Source organism: Panulirus ornatus, chromosome 4 (assembly GCF_036320965.1).
Source record: "Panulirus ornatus isolate Po-2019 chromosome 4, ASM3632096v1, whole genome shotgun sequence".
Classification (NCBI taxonomy): domain Eukaryota; kingdom Metazoa; phylum Arthropoda; class Malacostraca; order Decapoda; family Palinuridae; genus Panulirus; species Panulirus ornatus.
The window spans coordinates 8,522,832-8,533,524 of NC_092227.1; the positions used below are offsets into that span (position 1 = coordinate 8,522,832).

At 38.9% G+C, this 10,693-nt stretch overlaps 1 protein-coding gene across 1 annotated transcript in view; it reads right to left on the reverse strand.

Moving 5' to 3' along the window:
• LOC139765615 (26S rRNA (cytosine-C(5))-methyltransferase nsun-1) overlaps positions 1-10,415 on the reverse strand; it is a 55,094-nt gene extending 44,679 nt beyond the window's left edge. The window contains exons 1-2 of the mRNA XM_071693282.1: positions 9,941-10,415; positions 5,012-5,134 (exon numbers count right to left, since the gene is read on the reverse strand). Coding sequence (XP_071549383.1) covers positions 5,012-5,134; positions 9,941-10,034 — 217 coding nt within the window. The 5' untranslated portion in view covers positions 10,035-10,415. The remainder of the gene's footprint in view (positions 1-5,011; positions 5,135-9,940) is intronic.
• Positions 10,416-10,693: the final 278 nt, after the last annotated feature.

A 10,693-nucleotide genomic window follows, 5' to 3' on the forward strand; every position in this document is an offset into this window, starting at 1 on the left:
GACCTACGTCCACACACGCAAATATACATACCTACACAGCTTTCTCTGGTTCACCCCAGACGCTTCACATGCCCTGATTCAATCCACTGACAGCACGTCAACCCCGGTATACCACATCTCTCCAACTCACTCTATTCCTTGCCCTCCTTTCACCCTCCTGCATGTTCAGGCCCCGATCACACAAAATCTTTTTCACTCCATCTTTCCACCTCCAATTTGGTCTCCCACTTCTCCTCGTTCCCTCCACCTCCGACATATATATCCTCTTGGTCAATCTTTCCTCACTCATTCTCTCCATGTGCCCAAACCATTTCAAAACACCCTCTTCTGCTCTCTTAACCACGCTCTTTTCATTTCCACACATCTCTCTTACCCTTACGTTACTTACTCGATCAAACCATCTCACACCACACATTGTCCTCAAACATCTCATTTCCAGCACAGCCACCCTCCTGCACACAACTCTATCCATAGCCCACGCCTCGCAACCATACAACATTGTTGGAACCACTATTCCTTCAAACATACCCAATTTTGCTTTCAGAGATAATGTTCTCGACTTCCACACATTCTTCAAGGCTCCCAGGATTTTCGCCCCCTCCCCACCCTATGATCCACTTCCGCTTCCATGGTTCCATCTGCTGCCAGATCCACTCCCAGATATCTAAAACACTTTACTTCCTCCAGTTTTTCTCCATTCAAACTTACCTCCCAATTGACTTGACCCTCAACCCTACAGTATCTAATAATTAACCTTGCTCTTATTCACATTTACTCTTAACTTTCTTCTTTCACACACTTTACCAAACTCAGTCACCAGCTTCTGCAGTTTCTCACATGAATCAGCCACCAGCGCTGTATCATCAGCGAACAACAACTGACTCACTTCCCAAGCTCTCTCATCCACAACAGACTTCATACTTGCCCCTCTTTCCAAAACTCTTGCATTCACCTCCCTAACAACCCCATCCATAAACAACTTAAACAACCATGGAGACATCACACACCCCTGCTGCAAACCTACATTCACTGAGAACCAATCACTTTCCTCTCTTCCTACACGTACACATGCCTTACATCCTCGATAAAAACTTTTCACTGCTTCTAACAACTTGCCTCCCACACCATATATTCTTAATACCTTCCATATATATATATATATATATATATATATATATATATATAGTGAGAGGACAAGAGCAAGGGAAGGAGTAGCAATACTCCTGAAACAGGAGTTGTGGGAGTATGTGATAGAATGTAAGAAAGTAAATTCTCGATTAATATGGGTAAAATTGAAAGTTGATGGAGAGAGGTGGGTGATTATTGGTGCATATGCACCTGGGCATGAGAAGAAAGATCATGAGAGGCAAGTGTTTTGGGAGCAGCTAAGTGAGTGTGTTAGCGGTTTTGATGCACGAGACCGGGTTATAGTGATGGGTGATTTGAATGCAAAGGTGAGTAATGTGGCAGTTGAGGGAATAATTGGTATGCATGGGGTGTTCAGTGTTGTAAATGGAAATGGTGAAGAGCTTGTAGATTTATGTGCTGAAAAAGGACTGATGATTGGGAATACCTGGTTTAAAAAGCGAGATATACATAAGTATACTTATGTAAGTAGGAGAGATGGCCAGAGAGCGTTATTGGATTACGTGTTAATTGACAGGCGTGCGAAAGAGAGACTTTTGGATGTTAATGTGCTGAGAGGTGCAACTGGAGGGATGTCTGATCATTATCTTGTGGAGGCTAAGGTGAAGATTAGTATGGGTTTTCAGAAAAGAGGAGTGAATGTTGGGGTGAAGAAGGTGGTGAGAGTAAGTGAGCTTGGGAAGGAGACCTGTGTGGGGAAGTACCAGGAGAGACTGTGTACAGAATGGAAAAAGGTGAGAACAATGGAAGTAAGGGGAGTGGGGGAGGAATGGGATGTATTTAGGGAATCAGTGATGGATTGCGCAAAAGATGCTTGTGGCATGAGAAGAGTGGGAGGTGGGCTGTTTAGAAAGGGTAGTGAGTGGTGGGATGAAGAAGTAAGAGTATTAGTGAAAGAGAAGAGAGAGGCATTTGGACGATTTTTGCAGGGAAAAAATGCAATTGAGTGGGAGAAGTATAAAAGAAAGAGACAGGAGGTCAAGAGAAAGGTGCAAGAGGTGAAAAAAAGGGCAAATGAGAGTTGGGGTGAGAGACTATCAGTAAATTTTAGGGAGAATAAAAAGATGTTCTGGAAGGAGGTAAATAGGGTGCGTAAGACAAGGGAGCAAATGGGAACTTCAGTGAAGGGCGTAAATGGGGAGGTGATAACAAGTAGTGGTGATGTGAGAAGGAGATGGAATGAGTATTTTGAAGGTTTGTTGAATGTGTCTGATGACAGAGTGGCAGATATAGGGTGTTTTGGTCGAGGTGGTGTGCAAAGTGAGAGGGTTAGGGAAAATGATTTGGTAAACAGAGAAGAGGTAGTAAAAGCTTTGCGGAAGATGAAAGCCGGCAAGGCAGCAGGTTTGGATGGTATCGCAGTGGAATTTATTAAGAAAGGGGGTGACTGTATTGTTGACTGGTTGGTAAGGTTATTTAATGTATGTATGACTCATGGTGAGGTGCCTGAGGATTGGCGGAATGCGTGCATAGTGCCATTGTACAAAGGCAAAGGGGATAAGAGTGAGTGCTCAAATTACAGAGGTATAAGTTTGTTGAGTATTCCTGGTAAATTATATGGGAGGGTATTGATTGAGAGGGTGAAGGCATGTACAGAGCATCAGATTGGGGAAGAGCAGTGCGGTTTCAGAAGTGGTAGAGGATGTGTGGATCAGGTGTTTGCTTTGAAGAATGTATGTGAGAAATACTTAGAAAAGCAAATGGATTTGTATGTAGCATTTATGGATCTGGAGAAGGCATATGATACGAGTCGATAGAGATGCTCTGTGGAAGGTATTAAGAATATATGGTGTGGGAGGCAAGTTGTTAGAAGCAGTGAAAAGTTTTTATCGAGGATGTAAGGCATGTGTACGTGTAGGAAGAGAGGAAAGTGATTGGTTCTCAGTGAATGTAGGTTTGCGCCAGGGGTGTGTGATGTCTCCATGGTTGTTTAATTTGTTTATGGATGGGGTTGTAAGGGAGGTAAATGCAAGAGTCCTGGAAAGAGGGGCAAGTATGAAGTCTGTTGGGGATGAGAGAGCTTGGGAAGTGAGTCAGTTGTTGTTCGCTGATGATACAGCGCTGGTGGCTGATTCATGTGAGAAACTGCAGAAGATGGTGACTGAGTTTGGTAAAGTGTGTGGAAGAAGAAAGTTGAGAGTAAATGTGAATAAGAGCAAGGTTATTAGGTACAGTAGGGGTGAGGGTCAAGTCAATTGGGAGGTGAGTTTGAATGGAGAAAAACTGGAGGAAGTGAAGTGTTTTAGATATCTGGGAGTGGATCTGTCAGCGGATGGAACCATGGAAGCGGAAGTGGATCATAGGGTGGGGGAGGGGGCGAAAATTTTGGGAGCCTTGAAAAATGTGTGGAAGTCGAGAACATTATCTCGGAAAGCAAAAATGGGTATAGTGGTTCCAACAATGTTGTATGGTTGCGAGGCGTGGGCTATGGATAGAGATGTGCGCAGGAGGATGGATGTGCTGGAAATGAGATGTTTGAGGACAATGTGTGGTGTGAGGTGGTTTGATCGAGTAAGTAACGTAAGGGTAAGAGAGATGTGTGGAAATAAAAAGAGCGTGGTTGAGAGAGCAGAAGAGGGTGTTTTGAAATGGTTTGGGCACATGGAGAGAATGAGTGAGGAGAGATTGACCAAGAGGATATATGTGTCGGAGGTGGAGGGAACGAGGAGAAGAGGGAGACCAAATTGGAGGTGGAAAGATGGAGTGAAAAAGATTTTGTGTGATCGGGGCCTGAACATGCAGGAGGGTGAAAGGAGGGCAAGAAATAGAGTGAATTGGAGTCATGTGGTATACAGGGGTTGACGTGCTGTCAGTGGATTGAAGCAAGGCATGTGAAGCGTCTGGGGTAAACCATGGAACGCTGTGTAGGTATGTATATTTGCGTGTGTGGACGTATGTATATACATGTGTATGGGGGGGGGGGGTTGGGCCATTTCTTTCGTCTGTTTCCTTGCACTACCTCGCAAACGCGGGAGACAGCGACAAAGTATAAAAAAAATATATATATATATATATATATATATATATATATATATATATATATATATATATATATTTTTTTTTTTTAATTTTCCAAAAGAAGGAACAGAGAAGAGGTCCAGGTGAGGATATTCCCTCAAAGGCCCAGTCCTCTGTTCTTAACGCTACCTCGCTATCGCGGGAAATAGCGAATAGTATGAAAAAAAAAAAAAATATATATATATATATATTTCCACATCCAAACCTATTAGTATGAGAAAATAATTCTTTGTTTCCACACTTCAGATTAACATGTTGTTAAATCAGATTTCATAATGAATATTGTGGATGTGGAAAGGGAGCTGTGGTTTCGGTGCATTATTACATGACAGCTAGAGACTGAGTGTGAACAAATGTGGCCTTTGTTGTCTTTTCCTACTGCTACCTCGCACACATGAGGGGGGAGGGGGTTGTTATTCCATGTGTGGCGAGGTGGCGATGGGAATAAATAAAGGCAGACAGTATGAATTATGTACATGTGTAGATATGTATATGTCAGTGTGTGTATATATATGTATACATTGAGATGTATAGGTATGTATATTTGTGTGTGTGGACGTGTATGTATATACATGTGTATGAGGGTGGGTTGGGCCATTCATTCGTCTGTTTCCTTGCGCTACCTCGCTAACGCGGGAGACAGTGACAAAGCAAAATATATAAATAATGATTTTAATGCTTAGCAAGGGGTGGAATTCCTCCTAAAATTCCAGGTCAAAAAGAAACAAAAGTGTCCTAATTCAAGACCAAACAATGCATATAATATTTCTATCAATTTCACTGCCTTACTCCTTAGGAAAATGGTTATATCATTAATGAAAACACTAAATTCAAACTCCAATAATACCTTCCCTTGCAGGAGCAGTCTTTAATTTCTTTGCTGGTTTGCTAGCTTTAGTGTCCTGCTTAAGGGCTCGTTTTCTGGCTCGAACCTTTTGTCGTCTACTCAACTTCTTCTCTCCCTCATCTTCTGTTGATAGAAAAATTTAATATTATGTGATATCAATCCATTATAACAGACAATTGTTTAGACAGTTATCTTCCTGAAGCACTTATCAAAATTGGGGTAAGTTATGTTGTATCTAGGAGAGAGCCTTCACTCATCTTCTACAATAATGGTAATCTTCATCTTCTGATACAGACCAGAGACTTTGGAATCTGATGAAACCTAAATGTAGCCTATAAACCATCCTACTGTTCCGTCAACCTATAGCACCATTGGTAGCCCTAATATTAAGATTGAAGGTTTATCTAATGTTAGCAGTCCTAGTATTAAGATTGAAGGTTTATCTACTGTATATTACAAGCCACAGATTTTCAAAGCTTGCAACTGTATACAAAATCTATATAAGTCTTATGGCTGTTCTAACTTGGGCAATTTCACAGTACTTACTTTCTAGTACTTACCTAGAAAGTACTTAACAGAAAACTGGTAGTTTTTCATGTGAAACAAACTCCCCTGAACATGAAGTCTGATTGCTGGAAACATCTAAACCAATAAAGTACAACTGTTTTGTAACATTCAAAATCACTATTTCTTTACCTATCCAATGGTAACAAACATTTTAGTCTTCAGTCTGTTTTATTATCACTCTCCTTTTCTTATCCTAACTTTACAAAGTTAAATTGTATACATTCCAAAAGAAACTTTGGCCGTTTCACTCATCTTGGTTTCTTTTATCCAAAAATTTTCCTTAGTCTTTCAAGACTTGCCCTTCTTTAGAAAGCTTTAAAGTCTCATATGATAATCATCAAAGATATCAATAATTGCATACTTGAATAAACCTAAGGTGTACATGTAATGATCGAGAAAAAAAGACAGTTCACCACTGCTGAACCATGCAACCTGCTTGGCTTTTGCTCCTATTCAATGGCCTATGGGATGGACTATCATGTTGGTCTGTCTGATATAATCAGCTCACAGGCCACAGCAGTACTCTGGCTCCTTGTACTTTGGTCCTACCTAAGATACTGCAGTTCTTACCATTTCATCCCAAGAAATATCAGAAACTATCTCACAATAATTCTTTTTTATTTTTAACTGGCCAGTAAGGACATTAATAAGCCCGAGGCTTTTGAGAAGAGCAACAAAATTAACACCTAAATTATATCTGCAATAGAAAGACAGGTTGAAGACACTACCATGATAACGGTGAATGAAAAGGGAGCACACAGAAATACAACTGACAGTTATGCAACACTAGGGTTCCACAAGCAAAGAGTACATAAAATTCTTCACATATACACATTAAGCAGTTTGATCCAAGGGGGAAACATGTAACAGGTGTTTAAGATGGGAGAACATTTCTTAATATAAATGTAAGCATCTAGAAAAAAAAATGCAACCCATGAAAAATAATTACTTTGCCTTGGTGCTTTCATCAGATTGTTCTCCCAAACACTAATACACATCTTGATAAAGGAAAGAACTATTTCTCTCTTATCAAATGCAAGAATATCATAAAAGAATAATAAAACAACCTATAAACAATTTATATAAGCCAGAACTCAACCTGGGAGAAATAAAGGTCCAACATTATGATGAATATGACAGTTGGCAAGTGATAAAGACACCATGGTTGACAGCTTTATCGATGAACTTCATTTACGTCTTACGTATGAATAGTTATTCATTACAGAATTAATATTAAACAGTCTAAGAAACCTGAATTGCTTTACACTGGAAAAACAAGAACAATTTAATAGAAGCAAGAAATAGACTAATGTGCAACTTGGTTAATATTGTCCTTTGGTCCTCTGCCAGTAGTCCGGTAAGGGTGAGGCACTAAAGGTTAAGCAGCAGCACTGGAGTTCTTTAGTTATGGAGACTCTGTTGCCATGGTCACCCCTTTGAGGGAGTTCCAATTGGAACAGAAATCAGAGATAAAGATGGATAGGTTTATACTGTCCATAGTGGTCATATAATAAACCATTAATGACAATAGACATGTACGAAATTGATAAGGACATCATTTTCATTCACACAGTCAATGACGTGACCTAAAAGTGATAAACATAAAACATTAAATAAAACGTCTCTATGTTCAACTGACTGACTTTGCTGTTACTGTATTGATTCAGCTCTTTAGCAGATACAGTATATCAATATCAAACTCAAAAGAGAAAACTTAAAACATATGAAGCAAAGAAAAAATCTAACAAAAATATAACAGTGATTTCAAATCATAAAATTGATCTTAGTTTCCAGTATAATAGAATATTATAAGAACTCAACCCTATATTAATCCACATCCTTAAATTCCATTCCCTCTTCTCTCAATCAATCTGCAGCTTGTCTTGACACAGCTTCCTCAATAAACTCAGACAGGATATCTTAGTGGGGTAGACAAAATCTTAAGTTTAATGCCTTCAAGGCCCAATTTCTACCCGTCTCTCTATCAGAAACTCCTCATAACTCTCGTCTCTCCATTGACTGCTCTGTAATTCCATCTCTTGACTCAATGAACATAATTAGCATTAATGTAACATAAATCCTTTCTCAGAAACCCCCCATTATGGGAATAACTAATTCTGCGCCTAAGAAACTGGGTGCCCTGTTTAGATGTCGAAATTTCTCTTCTGAGTAGTTGCTCCAATCATACAAGGGAATGATTTGTCCTTGTATGGAGTACTGCTCTCACATTTGGGGTGGTTCTGGCTCTGTATCCTTACGAGACAGAGATGAGCCAAAAGCAGTCAAACTTATAAACTGTCCCAGGCTAACTTCCAAATTCAACCCCCTCGTTTTACGCTGCAATGCTGGTTCACTTTCCCTCTTCTATAGGTAACACTTTGATTTTTTCTCCCAAGAGCTTCCTGTAGACCATGTAGTATTCAGCAAGATACTGCACCACCTGATTATTGTGTGGCCATCGGCAACTCAAGAGTGGGCTGTTTTGATGCCTGCTTCTTTCCCTACACGTCGAAGCTTTGGAACTCCATTCACTCTCGTCTTTCCCAATAACTATTACCCAGAGCATTTCAAGAGACAGGTCTTTCACTTTCTTTAAAATCTGTAAATACTTTCCTTTGCCTTCCTTTTCCTGTCTCATAATTCTCTCTATATTTCAATTAAGGCCCAGCCTCGAAGTCGACTTTCGTCCGAGACTGGAGCCTTCCACATAAAAAAAGTTAGGTACAGTACTGGAGATGATTTATGATACCAAGCTGTCAAGAGAATGATATTCAAGATGTGTGCTGGCATTTGGGAGACCGATCTGGGAAGAGCACAAAGGTAAAATAACTTTTTTGTTTGCAAGTCTTTTCTATTCTTATAATAAACATAGTTCTATCAGCTCAACTGGACACAATTTGGGTAATTTGAATGGCATACACTGAGATGTGGTATATTTAGTTACTTTGTCAATTTCAGCTAATTTTGGCTTATTTCATGGTTTTGTCACACCAGCAGCTTGAGATGCAGTGTCATCGAAATAGCTGAGAAAAGGCTTTCCTAAGTGATTTGTTTTTCAGTTTGATGGTCTCATGCTGCTATCAATAACCTCATAACAGCACTGTAGTGCCAGACCCAAGCTCAAGCTAATTCAATATTCTAACTTTTTTCTCAAGATCTTCCTTACCCAACAAGCAGGTTCACTGGTAGTACAGGTACTTGCTAGATGCCTAGGCATAGTGGTGACACGTAAATGTAGGCACAAGCCTCAATTACCCACCACATGATACATGTATAAATTTAACCTTTAAAATCTTTTTCAAAATTGAAATCTGCATTTTCTATATCTGAAAGTAATATTCCCTTAATCAGTCTATAAAAAGGCAAAAATCATTACAAAATAAAATAAAATAATTTTGACAAAAATAACCATGACAAAGAAGCTATCTTTATAAAAGTTCTATAAACATTTCAGCAAAGTTAGCAATTCTGCAGTGAAAAATATAGTCCTTATCTTTATGATTTTTTTAATGTATTGCTAAAATACAATACTTTATGGTAATCACATTACTAATATTTAAAAATGATAAAATACAGCAAAATAAGTTTCTCAAAAATCATATATTCAAAACCGTATGTGCATGGTCATTCAGCTGAAACATATCAGAAGCATAGATCACAAATGGCAGCATGCACACAAGTATGGCAATTGTTTCAAGTACTTGGAGATATTCCTGCATGTTGTGGTATATCTTTTCAGTTGCCATGGGGTTTAATCTTTGGACTTCAGAGTCTATGGGTATAAATGTGTATTTGATCATATCTAAAATTCACTGCAATAGTGTTGGAGCGAAATTGTTAATACTTGCAATATATCTATTTTTCAGAGACCTTCAAAGCGTGGAACTGCATCATCATAAAACTACAAAAAAATACAGAAAAGTATATGCACTGATATAGACATATACTTCAGCAGTCTCTAAGATCTACAATATCAAATATGTATTTCACTAACTCTAATATAATCCACTTATATATCAGTGGAACATGGTGTTATCTAATGTTACTCGAGCTGTTACAACTTGGAAGAATATCGAATAAGACTTTTTCCCAGATTATCTCTGCAGTGCCCTACAACTTGAATTAAATCAAAATCTATTCACAATAAATTGTTTTCTATGACATCCCTGTGTACATAGAGACATACTGCAGGCAGCAATCTTTGGAGCACAAGAAAATATGTTGAGGCATAGATACTGAGGGGCATTTTGTGTAGTTTCGACCACATATGATGATACACTAAACTGATACACCAATTATAGCATTATTTCCCTGGTACTCCAACATTGGGAACTTGTTAAAGGAAAAATAGTATTTACTAACCTTGGGGATATTTAAAAACTGGCCCATTCTGTTTTCGTGCCTTTCTACCTGGCCCCTTCTTCACCTTATTTTGGAAGTCAGCTTTTCTACCCATCCTGAATAACCACGAGTCCTGTGGTTAATTCTAAATCTAAAAAGACAACGAACTTCAATGTTGCTGTTAGAGGTTTTCAGACAACTACGTTCCCACAAAACACAGGTCGTGTCTGAACTGGGCTGTATTATTTCTTCTTGAATTGTGACGTCCTCTGGACTGGCGTCAGGTCCTACCCAAGTAGTCCTCGTACACTATTAAGCCAACGTTTTCCAGGTCCTTCTGGTTGTTTACTCGATGAACCTCGTGGTAATACGCATAAAGTTATAGGTAGAAAGAAGTGAATGCTTTTTTCTTTCTTTCTCTAGCAAGAAATTATACTCCTCTCACGTCACGTTTGGAGAATTATAACGGTAGAGATGGCGCCACATGCGCTGACTTGGAGGGCAACAGAAAACGATCCTTATTTTACTAGTAACGATTTTATCATTATAAAAGAGCTCTATTTTTTTTTTATTATTATTACATGTCTGGGAATGATAATCATCTTTTGATGGAAAGTGTCATCATATTTTAATTCTCACTTAAGAAAATTCAGTGATGATGGGTAAATGGTATATATACATATAGCCATCATTCTTTCAGCTATCAATGTTACACTCTTATTACAAGTGAAACCTTGTGAAGGATGATACTGATATATTCAGTATAGTGGAATA